Raw genomic sequence first — 16,862 nt, 5'->3', positions numbered from 1 at the left:
CATTCTTATCCATGCAAACTAACTAACATTAATACAACCACCAAACACATGCTGTGTGCGCCGTTCAATTTTAAAGTTGGTTGGCATTTTTATTATTATTATTATTATTATTATTATTATTATTATTATTATTTTCATATATTAGTCAAATCGATTTTCGAACTTATAATTTTTCTTTTATAGAATCGGTTTGTAAATCTTAAGGATGTGTACAGTTTGTTTTTTTTTTTTTAATGGAACTGAAACCTACTTTTATAATTTAGAAAAAGAGGTCTCGCTAGACAATTTTGATATTGGCATAAAAGGTAATTTGTTCAACGACTTTTGAACACTAATTGTGTGACATAATTAATGAGAAGGAAAAAAGATATGAAAACCGACCCGAATCAGTTTAGAGAATAAATGGTTTCAAAAAAGCAGATCCGACGATTATGTTGTGGTTTATTATTTTGACTCTTGGAATTCTTTGGAGCCGATTTAAGAAAAAAAAAAAAAAAGAACTATTTGAAAACCGGTTTTTGGTATTAGCCACTTGAAAGTATGTTTTTTGAATTTTTCCTTTTAAAAACAGAGTTCACGATGAAGCATACATTTGCATTTGAATTGTTAAATATTCGCATTTTCGAGAAAACTTATATAGGTTTTTAGATTACGTAATGACCAATTCTAAATTACAAACTAAAGTTTTTATTTATTTGTTTATTTTGATAATGCATTGAACGATAACATTGTTGTTGAACGATAAAAAATAAAATATATTGCGACGACTATTTATTTTTTGTTGGTATTTTACATGTTGCAAACATCATAGACTTGACTGTGAAAGACACACTTAAATTTATCATTTTGTTTATTTTTGCTTAAAAGTTAATAACATTATTAGTTAATTTGAAACTTCAACCTTCCAGATTTTGGAAGAATTAGAAGCTTGGTTTTCTTTTGACCAACATTAAGAGACGATATTCAGGTTAAACAATGATTGTTTGTTCCTTTCTTCATTTTGTTTGTATAGAATAATGCTGTAATAGTAATACACTTTAATTTATTTGTTTGTTATAACATGTTTCTGTCATTTTTTTTTTCTATTAAAACCTTACATGTGTACTTCAAAAATAAATATACCCAATCATGAGAAGCTTTTGTATGGTTAAACGGGGTTTCTACATTTTTAAAGTATTTATAATGCAACCCCTAGTATTTATAATGCTTGGTAAGTTTTTTGAATATAAAATGAATCTTCCAAGTCTCTTATTGGATATTATTGAATAAACATCTCAATCCGATTAAATTCGTAGACAAAGTAAAATATAACTATGTTCTAATTCAAATGACAACTATCATTAAATTAAATACATATAAAAATATTATTAGTCAATTTAAAATAGTTTAAATATTTGATAAATGGATGTGTAAACTCGACAATTTGTTTTCTTATGAAAAATAAAAAATTGAACTTAACGTTTTAAGTGCACAACAAACTTTGGATTTTTCTTTGACACTACAAAAACATGTTTATTCTCATTTATGTAGAATTTATTATTTAACTATATCATCTTCATGAAAATTAACTCCATTTTAACCTGACACCCACGGGTCTTATCTACTTACATTAACAATTGAACACATTTTAGTTTTCATTACTATTATTTTGTATCATTTTTGTATTTTATACGTAAGGATATACATTAGAAAATTAATCAAATCAATTAGAACTAATGACACATATAAGATGACAATCGAGATGAGACATATGGGTGAAGAAAGCAAGTATGATATGAGACAGATTACCTTCTAACTCCTTATATGATGTATTGTCATCGATAAAGGCTGGATTTGGGCATTTCATATTTTCAAAATTCCAAACAACCATTCATATCATGACAAGGATGACCCTATATTAAAAAAGGTCAGCTACCTATCCATTAAACGCTATAACGTCAAAACTTATTTTTAATGTTTTTCCTACAATTTGATTTAAACAAGAAAACCATAGAAACCAATACAATAATCCGTCAATGTTCAAAGGGAAAAAAAATAAAAAAAATAAAAACCGATTGTCCCACATTTAAGCAGTGTGAACATCTCATGCCTCTATTTTAAATGGAGTTTTTTCTAATCTTGAATTGTACAACTTCAATTTTGGGTGAACGGTAGTTCTAGAAAGGCTTTGAAGGTTTTTCAGTAATCAACTATAACAATGATTTTCAAATGGCAGTTCCAAAAAAACGTACTTCTATATCAAAAAAGCGTAGAAAAAAAAAATCTGGAATTAAAATAAATTATCATTTAAAAATATATATTTAAAATTTTTATTTTAAACTAAATATTTATAAGTCAAAGGCTATTTTAAATAGTATTTTAGATTTTTTATGTTTTATATATATATATATATATATATATATATATATATATATATATATATATATATATATATATATATATATATATATATATATATATATATATATATAATGGCGAATCTAGAATAAAAAATTACGTGGTTCCTAAATTAAGCGAGCCTAATAAAAAAAAATCAACAACATTTTTGGGGTCAAGTCGGGTCGGGTCATGTACGTTAAAAGACATGAACCAGTTCAATAGGCTCATGTACCTTGTACCACCGATTAAAATTAAAAAAAAAAAACCAATTAAAATATAACTGAAAAGGCGTACAGTTTAGCGAAAAACTAGTTGATTATTAATCCATTGATAAAACGGCAAACGGAAAGTGAGAGTCTTTAACATGTGGATTTTCATTTTATTAGAACAACTTATTTATTTAGTAATATTTTGAGAGTGCCGGTTAAGAGTGGTTAACTTTTTGTTATCAATCTCATAATTTAAAATAACAAATCGTTCTAATAACTTATATTTTTCTCTTTTTAAAATGTTTTTTTAAGAATTTTTTTTAAAAAACAAACTCAAAGTAGGTTATTTATTTTTTCTAAGGTAGTTCATAATTATTCTACTATATACATTGCAAATGAAATTAAAAAATTAGGTAGAACCTACCTAAGCATACGGTGGATAGTGGATAATATATATATATATATATATATATATATATATATATATATATATATATATATATATATATATATGTTATTTTAAATATTTCAAAAGTTTGCATATATTTTTTCATTACAACCACATCTTCATGAAGTTGGTATACCACATCATCAAAACAATTTATGTTTTATTTTTTTTAATTACGTAAATTATATTTTTTAAATAACTAAGGAAAAAATACTAGACTTTCATTAAAAATTAAATAAAACGATATCGGAGAATTACTCAACTCATACCAAACATTGATATAGGGAAAATGTTTACAACTAAGTTGAGATTATGGGTGATATTTCATCGCCACATTGATAACCTCAGAGTTATTGCTCCTATTTGGATGTGTGTTTTTGAGTTCCTTGTAAATGTAGTTGATTTCTATTATTTCGAACTTCATATCACGCAATTTTGACAAAAAATTCGTCTAGATCCCGATAAACATAGTTTCTCATTTCATTGTGGAAGTGGTTTCGAATAGATGGTTGTTGGGATTTAAAGTTTGATGGTTGTGGAAATTGTTCTATGGTAGGGAGTAAGAAATTATAAGTAAATGTATTGCGGTTTGTTTGGTAGAGAAAAAAAATTATATGTAATAGTTTGTAGTAAAGTGGTTATATTTATAGTTCAAAAGTAGGTAAATTCCTAAAAATATAGTAAGCTTTTTTGGAATAATACTCGTTTAAATGATTGGTCCATTGCATCTCGTGGTAATTGGCACAAGCATCACACTCGAGGTAGAGGGGTTGGTGTGCACAACCATGCTGTTCTTGCCACCCGACCACAAACACACCTTCATGATACATATATCATTCGACTTATAAACAAATAAAAGTTACATCTTTAAGCTTCCAACTTTCAGCTTTTTGCTATCAGCTACCACCAGCTAGTTTTATCAAACATAACATATCTTTCAAAAACTTACAAGTGCTATTTCCGAACAAATTGGACATAAATAAAACATTATGTTTTCAGTAAGACGGTTTTGTATAGGGTCCATTGATGGCTCTAGCAACGCCTATTTGTACGCAGTACAAGAAATTTCAGATTTTTTTTCTATTATTGTATCACTATTCAACTTTTCCGTTTTACCCTAAATATGAAATCCTGCGTCCGCCTCTGGTTTTCGTTATCAGCTACGGGCTACGCCTCAAACCCATAAACAAACAAGTAAACGTAAGAGCAAACGTAAGAAATTTCTGGAATTGGTGTTATCACATACAACAACAACCATCCAAACTATATTTCGAAATCCCATCCACCCCTTTAACCTAACTACTCATAAATGCTCACCTTTTTCCATCTTCCCTCCTTAACTACCCTCCTTCCCAACTCTCTTTCCCTCCCCCCTATATATTATTCACACATACGGATCATACCTCTATATCCATACACACCATATTCCCTCTTTCTCTTTCTCCCTCTCTCTCTCACATTAAAGCAACCATTCACAGCTCACAAAACACAGCGGCCTGCCAGCTACTCTACACACCTTTTCTCTCCCGGATCAAAATGGCGCCCGCAGCGGTTGATTTTGATGGATCTTCGTCTTCATCGAAGACAGTTTGTGTAATGGATGCTGGTGGAAGTTTAGGATCTGCACTTGTGCATCGTCTTCTTCAAAGGGGTTACTTCGTTCATGCTGCAATTAACAGTCATGGTACTTCGTTTCTTTCCTTTTATATTTTCGTTTGGATATGTAAATTGGGGATTTCAATTTGGGTGCGAATTGAATTGAAATAACTTTGAATTTGTTAATTTTTCAGTGGAGATGCAATCTATGGAGAGAACGATTGTTGACAAGAAGAAATTGAGAGTGTTTTACACAGACCCATTGGATTATCACAGTATAGTAGAGGCTTTGGAAGGATGTTGCGGATTGTTTTACTCATTTGAACCTCCATCGGATCAGCCTTCTTATGATGTGTGTAGTGTTATAAGTTTCGATTTCAGTTGAATCTTCAATGGATGAATCATGAATGCTTAATTTACATGTATTGGTTTGAAATGAAAACAGGAATTGATGACGGAAATGGAGGTAAGAGCAGCTCATAACGTGTTGGAAGCGTGTGCTCAAACCGACACCATTGACAAAGTGGTGTTTACTTCATCTGCGACTGCCTCAATTTGGAGAGACCCAACTGATTCATCATCTTCTTCGCCTGATTTTGATGAACGAAATTGGAGCAATGTCAATTTCTGCAAGAAATTCAAGGTATACATGCTTTAAACTTTAAAGTGCCCATTAAGATTCATGTCGTGTTTGATAGAGCAAATAATGGAAGGGTTCATTGAATTGAAAAAAAAATGTTACGACAAACGGAATAATGAATCATTTCAAAGTTAATTATCGGGTTACGTTAAAAGCAAACAATTATATTTTTATATAATAATTTATTTCTGTAAAAGCCTAAAAGGCATGAAACGACCAATTGTTATTTTAATAGTCAATTTTAAAATTATATTTTTCAAATAAAAAATATTAAAATAATATTTTTTCAAAGAATATTTTTCTTTGGTTGTTTTGTTGAATAGTTAAATTTAATCAATTACCATCGTCAATAGCGTAATTAAAAAAAAAAAAGTCAAACTTTACTTTATTTGATATTTTATTTTGAAAAAAATAAAATATAATAGTTAATTACATATAATGACTATCATTACTCCCTTTTTTTTCATTTATCTAATTTGCGGATAAATCAATGAAACAGTTATGGCACGGATTATCAAAAACATTAGCTGAAAAGACTGCGTGGGCCCTAGCCATGGACCGAGGGGTAAGCATGGTGTCCATAAACGCTGGATTACTGTTGAGCCCTGATCTCACGATCACACACCCGTACTTAAAAGGCGCAGCCGAGATGTACAAAGATGGGATTTTTGTTACGGTTGACCTCAAATTTTTGGTAGATTCTCACATTTGTGTTTTCGAAGAAAGTTCGGCTTATGGTCGATATTTGTGCTTTAACCATGTCATCAACTCCAATGAGGATGCTATGAAGCTAGCACAAATCCTATTACCTTCTGATGTCTCTTCACTTCCACCAAGGTGAGTTGTGATTAAGCATTGGTTTGCAGAAACAGGGTTTGAGTTTCAACAGCTATAATACGAGAGTTTCAATTCCACTGTGAATTGCGCTCTTTTGACTTTTATGGATACATGGTTGTCAGCCACCTAGTGGATCACTATGTATCTGTATCTGATCCTAAGTTACATATTATATGAAATTGTAATGAGTTGCTAAAAGAATATTTTTTTTTTGTTTTGTAGTATGATGGTGGGGGAGAGCATGATGGTGTCACAAAGAATAAGTAACAAGAAGATCAACAAACTCATGGTTGACTTTGAGAGTGAATGTCATATTTGACATAGAAGATTGGACAAATTATAGATTAGATCGGGATAGATGATTTAATCAAGGGATAAAACAAATTAAAAGTGCACATGATATGGGTTATAATATCCAAACCCCATTTAAGCTTATATATATAGTTTAATATTCTTTTATAATGCATTATCTTCACTTGATGATCAAGATCAAGAAAGATTATGCAATCTTTTTGTGGGAAATGATCTCAAAATATATATGCAAATGGATTTTGTGTCGAAATTGTAGTGCAAAAGTTGTTTTTTTTTTTTAGTATCATCATAATTGAAAACGTAAACAATTAAATAAATCAAATAGCATGGTAACATACACATCCAAATTCATGATCTATGTAATGTAAACAGCTAAATGAATAAGCATGCTATCTCACATATAACAAGTACAACTTCAATGAATTATCTTTTTATACACAACAATATGAATAAACCTCTTTTAAAACACTTTTTGCATAGAACATTACTTTTATGTACATATACTTTTAAAAATATCATGAACTCACGTTATGAAAAAGTTAAAAAAAAAAAATATTCAAAAGTACAACACACATGACACAGACAATTTTTAACACAAGAACACTAAAAAAGATCAACATATTCTGTCACACGATTCATGTATGCTTATATATTGTTATGAAACATGTTAAGGTTTAATCATCAATAGTTAACGAAACATTAAAATATAATTAACAAAGTCCTAAATACAAATTTATCTAAAAAACATTTTTTTCAATATATATATATATATATATATATATATATATATATATATATATATATATATATATATATATATATATATATATATATATATATATATATATATATATATATATATATATATATATATATATGTTTCTTACATTTATTATATGCTATAATAGACCAATAATAATTTAGTAAATTAAATAATAGTTTAATTAAATAAAGATAGATATTAAATAATTTTCATAATTATATATATATATATTAAATGATATTCATAATTATAATTCTCTTTTTATAGAAACTAATTAAATTCATCATTAATGTCAACAATAACATTCTTATAGAATAAATTCTCATATAGGTTTTTATGTATGGGTTCATATTTTGTTTATAGATCACTCACTTAAAATACAACAAAGTTGCATGGAACATGAAGAACGAGAGTGTATTATACTAAAATACACTTTCATTCTATTAAAATATATTCTCATTTTTTTAGAATAAACTCTCGTTCTCCTTGTTTCAGACAATTTTGTTGTATTTTGAGTGAATGAGTTATGAAACAAAATATAAACTCATATAGAAAACGTAGATATAATTGCATATATTAATGATGAATTTAATTAGTTTACATAAAAAAAATTATAATTATAGATATCATTTAATATACATATAATTATGAAAATTATTTAATATCTATCTTTATTTGATTAAATAATAATTTAATTTTTACTAATTTCTTATTGGTGCATTCTAGCACATAATAGATGTGAGAAATATTTTAACCTAACTCTCTCTCTCTCTCTCTCTCTCTCTCTCTATATATATATATATATATATATATATATATATATATATATATATATATATATATATATATATATATATATATATATCCACTTTAACATAACATTCTTCATACATAATAATTTATACTTTAACATATTGTACTGTACAACCTTATAAAACTTAAACTATTATGTATGGAGAAAATATTATGTATGAAACTATGAATCATTTACTTTAATGAATTAGTCTAATAGTTAGTAGTTAGTTTCTAATTTTGGGGGAGTGGTATGTTATGTTTACCTTACTAATGATTTTTTTTTTTTTGTGAAATTAAATATCCTACTATAATTTTTTTCTACCTTCTCATACCTATGTCAAATGATGATATATGTCATATTTAATTTTTCTTAATAATATTCTAATCCACTTGTCACCATTTAAAATGGATAGGAAGATAACTAGAAAGAAATTATAAAAGGATATTTAATTTCTTTTTTTTAGAGTAAGTTCCAATAATATTTTTATTAAACACTAGAATTTAATGATTAGTGTATGGCCAAATGGCATAAAAAGCCTAGAGTTTGTCTAAAATGTTTGGTTTAACCCCTTTGTCACAATTTAGGTCCAGAGAAATCAGATAGTTGTCCAATTTGTGTCGCAATAGCCATTTAACCTGCAAACTCACTCATCTAATCGCCCGTTACCGGTCACCTTAACCATAAAGTCAAGATTAGGGCTCGTCGTCTTCAACTGTGCTCCCAATTCAATTAAAGGTTCAAGACGCAGAATTTTCACGGAAAATTCATGACAATATCTCGATCAAATTCGAGCAATGTGCGATCTTCACTAGGTAGGGTTAGCGATCATATATACGAGTGTGACAAATTTTGCTTAATTCAGGTCGCGCACACACCTAAGAACTATGGTAGAAAGTACCAAGGGTGCCCAAATTACAGGGATGATAACGGGGGTGTGGGTTCTTTAGGTGGCTCAATGAAAAGGATTGCATGCCTTCAAGGTCCCAACTGCACCTGCATGAGAACAAAGACACATTGACAATTCTAGTACGTTTGATTACAAGACTTCTAATGGCAATATTTGTGTGTCTTATTGTAATTATCACCAAGATGTAGTTGATAGGTTGGTACTAGGTCTGTAATAGTCTTCAGATGGTATATATGTGTTGAAACCCCATTTTATGATAATGAAGTTGGGTTTAGTGTCTTATATGCACCTGTATTTGATGGTAAATTAAACAAAATATGTTGTTAATATGAGAAATTTAACAACAAAGTATGATTAAAATGACAGTTTGTGCTGTTATATGCACATGTATAGCCTGTGTATATGGTGCCAATTCAGCAACAAATTATATGCACCTGTATAGCATAGCCTATGCATATGGTACCAATTCAGCAACAAATAAAAAAATTGTATGCACCAAAATTATATGCACCTGTATAGCATAGCCTATGCATATGGTCCAAGTTAAAAATAAAAGTTAGGGATTAAACACACAAGTTACCTCAAACCATATGACCATTCATGTAGTTTACTAAAAAAAACCATTGTCGGTCTTTTTGATGAACTGTTAACATGATTGGTCATTTTTAGGTTTAAAAAACACACCATGAGTCATTATGGTCAGTAAAAAAAATCTATCATATCCGTTTTAAACTTGAAAAGAACAAATCATATTAAAAAAATTCAAAGACTTATAATGGTATCTTTTCCAACCTTAAGGACCATTTATGTAATTTTGTCTAAAACGAAAATATCTGTTTTCACAAACCTTACTATATTCTGAGAAAACATATTATGAAAAGAAATATTATTTGAATTAAATATTGAAGAACAAACAACATAAAAAAATCTATAACTATATTTTAATTTTGTACTATTGAAGTATTCCATGCTTCACATGGGTTGGAAGGTTTTTTTTTTGTTTGATTGTATAAATAGAATGCAGTTATATGTGAAAATTGATTGCATTTAAAAATGAATTTTACAAAATAAACATTACATACATTCACCACTTTGACCACAAAATCAGGTTTGCTCTCATCTTGCACCTTATGAAGTTGTGTGAATTTATCATCAAGATATCCCTATAAATCACCCAAAACCCAATCCATAAGTAACAACACTTTCAATTTCTGATGCATTATAACATCCTATTTATTTGTTTATATTCCATTGTTGTGCTTCAAGTAAATTATGAAGGCATAGTATTCTAGAAAATGAAAGAAAATTTGACGACTAAACCAATATAAACTTTGATTAGGAGTGAATAAGGCACACAAGAGGGTGTTTAATATGAAGAAAAATAAGTATAGAAAACAACATGAAAGATGGAGGGAAGATACTTGATTAACAACTGCTCTTTCTAGGTAATATAAAAAAAAGTTAATAAACGGTATGTGTCAATTAAAAATGTCTAATTTATATAAATTGTAATATATTATTATGAATGGACATGTTTGATATTAGATGTCAAATATAGTTCTTCTATAATGAAAAAATAAATACGAATTTGGATGAAATTTCACACCACTATCAATCCGCTTATATCAAATTTCCTATTTCATCAATTTCGTGAAAGAACATACACTACTAGAAACAAGAGTTTCAGCGACAGACCAATCCGTCGCTATTCCGTTGCTAATGATTTTTTGCGACAGATCAGCAACAGACAAACTCCATAGCCAATTTAAGGATGGCTAATGTGCCAGCGAGAGTTTTTGCGACAGATTGGTTTTTACTTGCGACGATTTAGTGACAGATTATCCATCGCAAATGGTTACTTACTACACTTATTTAGGACATCCAACGACAAAACATAGTAACATTATTCCATCGCTGATGCGTCTCAAATCTCCATATTTTATTTTTGCAGTCCGTTGCTGATCCGTCGCAAATATATGATGCCAAAATTTTGTAATCCATCGTTGATCCCTCGCAAATGTGCGATAAAAGATTTGTTTTAGTCCCTTGCTGAACTGTCGCAAATTTAATAACATAATAACATAATTTTTTATTTCTTTTTATTACCAATCTAAACCAAAAATACCAAAAAAATCAAATAAATTATACAATCCCAAAACAATTAAACATTAATATTTAAATAACAAAAACAATAATAAATATACACTCCAAAACCAACAATTAACCTTGAAATACCAAAAGCATCAACCATCAAAGTTTACCAAAAAAATCCTAAAACATCATATATCAAAGTTTAACTTTAATTGATATTTCATTTGATTTCAAAGTACCATAATTCATAATTTTCCATAGCTTTCACATCTTTAATATCCATCTCCCCACATATTTCCAGTGTTCATACACAAGCTACAGTTAAAACATGAATATAGGATGTTAGATTTTGTTATTAGAAACTTATGATAGGAAAAACTATAAAGTGAAATTTTATGGAAGTAGGATACTATAATAGACAAAATTAAACGAACCTTTTGGGACATTATTTTACTAGATGCAAATCCAAATATTCTTCCACGAGCCTCCTATTATAGCAAAAGTATACATGAAATAAATTATTAAAGCCAACATAAATATATTAAGAAACACAAAAATAGGATGTTATAACAGCCAACATAGTACTTCTTATACATAAATAAATAACAAAAGAAAAGATTTATGGAATGGCACTCACATTAGACCATTGTACTTTCAAATAAAAAGTTTCTTTAATAAATAAAATGTTAGAACAAGTATAATACCAAATATTAAAAATAATTATAATAAAATACAAAAAAAATGATTTTACCAGTTTGATTGTAACCTCGCCTCATTTTTTCTCTAAGTTGAATGAGAATGCATGAACTACAAAAGATGATCTGACATCATCAAAATCAGGTCATCATCAAAAGTCATTCCAAGCTTGCATATAATAATAATAATAATATATTATGAGGAACAAAATAATATATGAGGAACAAAATCAAAACTTATAAAAGAAAATAATATATGAGTAACTGGTAGCTCCACATTTCCACCAACCTATATCAAAAGTTACAAACAGTTATAAACAATTATTTTTAAGATAAATAAATTCTTAACGAATATACTGCTAGTTCAATGAGAAGAGATACAAGTCTAGATGGCAATTCGGATGTTTTATTTGGTGGATCAATTTTCTTACCACATATATAAACCTCAACCACAATCATATGAACACAACAAAATAATAAAGATTTTATAAATTTGAAGAAACATACCAAATTTAATGTCAATGTTCCAGTTTTGTCACTGCAAATTGTAGTGGCAGATCCCATTGTCTCACAAGTAGATAGTCTTCTAATTAACCTGCAACAACAAATAATTATTATATAAATAATATACATGAATTTTTATTTAAGATTTTCAATAAAAATTACCCTTTGTCAGCCATCATTTTACACATAGAGTATTCTAACTAGTAAACCTAGATAACAATATATTAAATGCTGAAATTTTATAAAAAATTACAATTGATTTTATTTAAAAAAAATATATAAACTTATATTAATGTGACAGCGCGCTAAGGGTAGCCCTTCTAGCACAACAACAACAAAAGTGACCTATTGAATTTGAATTTGAAAAAAAATAGGTTACATACAGCAACCGTGAAAATTTTAATAAACTGCACGCTTTCATCTGGATTTTTACTATGTCCAGTAAAATACCTACCAAACAAAAAAATTATAAATCATTTGAAAAAACATTTTATATTAAAAAGGGTAAAAAAAGGTGAATTTTGTTTTAATTACCTTGCAAGAAGAACAACAAGAACAGCTACAGCCAACACAAGCCCAACTATGCATGCCAATATATGTTGCAACTCCACTCAAACGTAGCTATCATAAGCCATAACAGACTAATGATTATTAAATTAGAATTAAATCGTTAATTTATGCAATAAAGTAGTTTTTAAGATGAATTTAACCCTAATAATTTCTGATGTAAAACCAACCTCTAATGGTGTTTTCTCGCCATTATCTTCTGAGATACTGGTCATATTTAATCTCCATTCAGTATTTATTCCAACACTTGTGACCTGAAAACAAATACACAATTATTTTAATAACAATTATTTTGTTAAAAAGCAATTAAATTAGAAAAATAATATGATACCTCTATTGCTCCAGGACCCGTTCTTTCATTAGGGACTGGTGCATTCATGTGTCCAAATCCTCCCTTTCCAAGTTTTCTCTTAATCTTATATGATCAGGAACTTCCAACTTGGACCTGTTATTGATAAAAGTCAAAAGCATTAATCAAAATATACATAATGAGAGATTATTTTGAAAAATTAAACTACAAAAGACCTGTATAGACACAAATGCCTTGTGTAACTAAAAGTACTCATAACATAATTCAAAAGACTATAAAGAATAATGGTTGGAACAACAAGTAGAAGAAGGAAAATGAGACTTCAATCACGTCTACTGTTCATATACTGAAAACTTCATTTTTTGATACTCAATAACAGCCAAAAGTAATCAACTGTTAGATTAAAAAAGTTGTACACGTTTTGAAGGGAATATCAAACAAAAATCCAAAAACTCCATATATAAACCAATTAAACACAAGCTTGACTTTAAACATCTAAATCCTTGAAAAGCAATGTAAGAGAATCTATAAAGGTAGAACATACAATAAAATCCATCAGATAGGATAAAATACTATTAAAATACTCAAGCATTAATTCACTAAATATTAGCAAAAATCCAATCCATGATGAAACAAGCAAATGTCTAACTCTAATCATCTAAAGTATTAGGCTATATAACTATATTATTTTGATCGATAGAATTAAGAATTCAATTGAAAGGGGATAGACTTTTATCCTTCATCACCCAAATTATATTCATAGCAATGTCCTCCAAAATTACCTCAAATTTAATCAAATTTCATCAATTGTAACTAGGACATATAACACATACGGTGGCCTAAAATTATGCATTTCATCCACAAAAGTTCAAAATTACCTCAAAGTTAATCAAATTTGTAAGAACAAGAGCTTGAATGCGATTACCACCACAACTTTCTAGCAACCAACAGATCAAACAACGTTGGCAGAAAACCACGAGTCAATGAGGAAGGGAGACAAACCGAGAGGAAAGCCACGAGGATGTTCTTTGGCGTTGCTTTAGAGAGGCGATGCAGGTAAGAGAGGCAAGCAGGTAGACGGTGGTGGAGGATATTTCCAGGGGCGGAGGATGGAATCGAGTTAACGCATTGCGATTTAGGGTTTTGGGAGGAAATCATGTTTAGGGCTTTTCAGACGGAATGAAGATAAAACGAGGGAAGGAATAAAGAAAAGAGCGTCGAATGAAAAAAAGAAAGTAAGAAAGGCGTGGGCTTTTCAACGATCGATTGGCGAGGCCCAAGAAAAAATCTAATGTTTTTTACAAATCCATCGTTCATCCTTAGCTAAAAACCTTTAACTTGCGACAGATTAGCAAGCAATTTCTTATTGCCGAAAAAGTTAGATAAATCCCTCACTAAGCCCTCGATAACCCCTCACTAAATTTCTGTAATTAATTTAGTTGAAGGATTTATTGAAATCCATCGCTGATCCCTCGTAAAACCATAGTTAATTAGCTCCAGAAGCGTTCCGTCACTAATTCCGTCGCATAAGGTCTGGTTTCTAGTAGTGATATCAAAATAATGAAACTAAACCTTGTTCATATGACCATAAAAGTGAAAATGTACCTTAAAAAGCAACGTCCCCATCTACCATCTATAAGTCATAATTTGAAAAAAAAAAAATTATTAGTGTCAGACAAACAATTAAATTAAATGGAATATTGGCAAGTCGCAACAAATGTGATAATAAAAATTATCGCACCTTGTCTACATGACACCAATTGCGGTCAGTTTTGGTTAATCCGATCCATAGAACATTCATAATCACATGTGGACCCAAAGCTTCATCATCAGTTGCATCAAATACCTGTGCCAACATCAATGCCAATTAGCAATTGAATATATAAATGGCCTCCAAAACTGAAGAGCCGATAAAGAAACATTAAGAATGATTCTAGCCTTGATGCAACCTCTTATAAGATGCTTCTTGCTTCACATAAAATTAAACAACAACATGGTTCAACACATATTCATTTATGTAGAGATAAAGAATTGAGATCACATAGAATAAGCTATGTACAAGAATGTAGATGTGTGTAGAAAAGTAAAAAAAAAAAACTAGGCTATGTAGACGCCAAAAAAACAACACATAAAGAAACAGGTTAATCAATTCCAATGACAAATTTCATGCACCTAAATAATATGTGATTCCTTAAACTAACACTAAACTAACACTTTTCAGATCCTAAACTATATATAGGTATGTCTAGAAAATTAAAAAAACTTGGCTATGTACATACCATTAAACCAACACTTCGCATATCAGAAGAAGTACTTAATCATCAATCTTTAGAAAGAAAATATTAATTGATTGGTTGCCTCTCACCGATTACCAGTTACCAGGTGCAGCTATCAGGGAAAATAAGATGCTAAAAGAAGTGAAGTTGTAACTGTGAAGGGTAATTATAAAACTCACATGAAAAACAACAAAAAATGATCAAAAAATGGAAACACATATGAGAACAGATAACCATGAAAACAAAGAAATAAACTTAGAGAAAAATCAACATACAAACAAATACAAAACACAAGAAACATAATTTAGTTGAAAAGAGAAACAGGTAAGAAGCGGACAAAAAAACGGGTAAAAACATACCTAAGAATTTGTAAAGACAAAGAAGGGGAAAAAGGAATTGGGGTGTGATTACCCCCAAGTTCATGATTGTCGGGGCTGTTGCGCACTTCCCTTGTCGCAGTCACGTCGTCAAAACCTAAATCGGAAGCCAGTCGATGGTCATCTGCATTGTCCCTCTAATCCCATTGTCGCTGACAGTTTGTGTTTCTTTCACAGTGGCGAAGGAACATCAATAATCTTTTAGGGTGCGGAAACGTTGACGCTTTCGAAGTCATATTCTCTACCGGTAGCGATGCAATGTTGTATCGAAGAAGATGAGCAGTGGGGAAGGCGAGCAATAGAACTAGAAGGAAATGGAAGAAGGGAGGGGAATTTGAGACGATGGATCGGTGGAAACGGTGGGATATGAGAGGTAGTGGATCGGATTAAAGTAACCATGATTAAGTAACCCACGAACACAACCCAGGTTAGACAATGTTCCTAAGGGAACAAGAAATTAATATAAACTAGAAGGGTATACCCCGCGTTGCGGGGATTGGATGATGTTGCATTTGTGTGAAACTATTGTATATTGCCCGAATTGGTAACCACAGTAAAAATATGTTGCTATTCTTTGTAATTCTCCGATTTACAAACACGGTGAAAAAATGAATATATATTGGTATTTCTTAACTGCATTACTATAATTGATAATTAAAAGAGATTAACCCGGTGACAAGCAGATTTGTAGCTTACTTGAGAACTGATCAGTTTTATGGAAAGTAGTAGCCTAGTCGAATAATATGTAAACAAAAGTGCATCATAATCTAGAACCTTGTGTTTAAATAGCAACTCACCTACAATATCCAACAAACTTAGGGACCATTCTTGTAAACTATCCAAAAAAACTCAATAGAAAGTTGTTTTTGATGATTTCCATATGTCTAAACTAATTATGTACATCTTTCTGTGGGGAAGCACCAAGTTTTGTCCACCCATTATAAATCATAATTCTTCACCTAACTGAATAAAACAAAAGAAAGTTAACCGTGATTTAGATTGTTGCTATAAGACAAATGACTAAAATGGCCATACATGACCATGTAGGTTTTCCTTGTAGAGGCTACAATTAGTAATTGAGGGGGGCCAAATATAATTAACTCGGGCTTCGTTCCTATCAAATAACAGTTTTTCAAGCAACGAATAATCAAAAGC

The 16,862-nt window shown here is 29.8% G+C and overlaps 2 protein-coding genes across 9 annotated transcripts; one reads left to right on the top strand and one right to left on the bottom strand.

The window, feature by feature from the left end:
- The first annotated feature begins 4,389 nt into the window (after positions 1-4,389).
- Positions 4,390-6,671, top strand: LOC145011277 (cinnamoyl-CoA reductase-like SNL6). The gene is made up of 5 exons (XM_078969964.1): positions 4,390-4,720; positions 4,827-4,984; positions 5,078-5,275; positions 5,772-6,109; positions 6,332-6,671. Exons 1-5 carry the CDS (start codon positions 4,573-4,575, stop codon positions 6,426-6,428), a joined length of 939 nt encoding a protein of 312 aa, XP_078826090.1. The 5' UTR covers positions 4,390-4,572; the 3' UTR covers positions 6,429-6,671.
- Positions 6,672-11,042: 4,371 nt separating this feature from the next.
- LOC145012036 (calcium-transporting ATPase 8, plasma membrane-type-like) lies at positions 11,043-16,116 on the bottom strand. Of its 8 annotated transcripts, none has more exons than XR_013664366.1 (11): positions 15,690-16,116; positions 15,334-15,442; positions 14,796-14,900; positions 13,933-14,687; positions 13,076-13,189; positions 12,915-12,998; positions 12,712-12,798; positions 12,181-12,268; positions 11,730-11,799; positions 11,413-11,466; positions 11,043-11,293 (listed from the first exon to the last, which is right to left on the bottom strand). XR_013664366.1 is itself a non-coding variant. In XM_078970801.1 (11 exons), exons 4-7 carry the CDS (start codon positions 13,121-13,123, stop codon positions 12,610-12,612), a joined length of 237 nt encoding a protein of 78 aa, XP_078826927.1. In that variant the 5' UTR covers positions 13,124-13,189; positions 13,933-14,687; positions 14,796-14,900; positions 15,690-16,099; the 3' UTR covers positions 11,043-11,293; positions 11,413-11,466; positions 11,730-11,799; positions 12,181-12,268; positions 12,561-12,609. The 8 variants fall into 8 exon arrangements, 4 of the variants coding, with proteins under 4 accessions (XP_078826927.1, XP_078826928.1, XP_078826930.1 ...); XR_013664367.1 differs by lacking the exon at positions 15,334-15,442 and having other exon boundaries at positions 13,933-14,594; positions 14,660-14,687; positions 15,690-16,114; XR_013664368.1 differs by lacking the exon at positions 15,334-15,442 and having other exon boundaries at positions 13,933-14,587; positions 14,660-14,687; positions 15,690-16,114.
- Positions 16,117-16,862: the final 746 nt, after the last annotated feature.

The sequence above is a fragment of the Lactuca saligna genome, chromosome 8 (genome assembly GCF_052625555.1).
Source record: "Lactuca saligna cultivar CGN05327 chromosome 8, ASM5262555v1, whole genome shotgun sequence".
NCBI classification, from domain to species: domain Eukaryota; kingdom Viridiplantae; phylum Streptophyta; class Magnoliopsida; order Asterales; family Asteraceae; genus Lactuca; species Lactuca saligna.
This window is presented reverse-complemented; position numbering and strand designations above follow the sequence as displayed.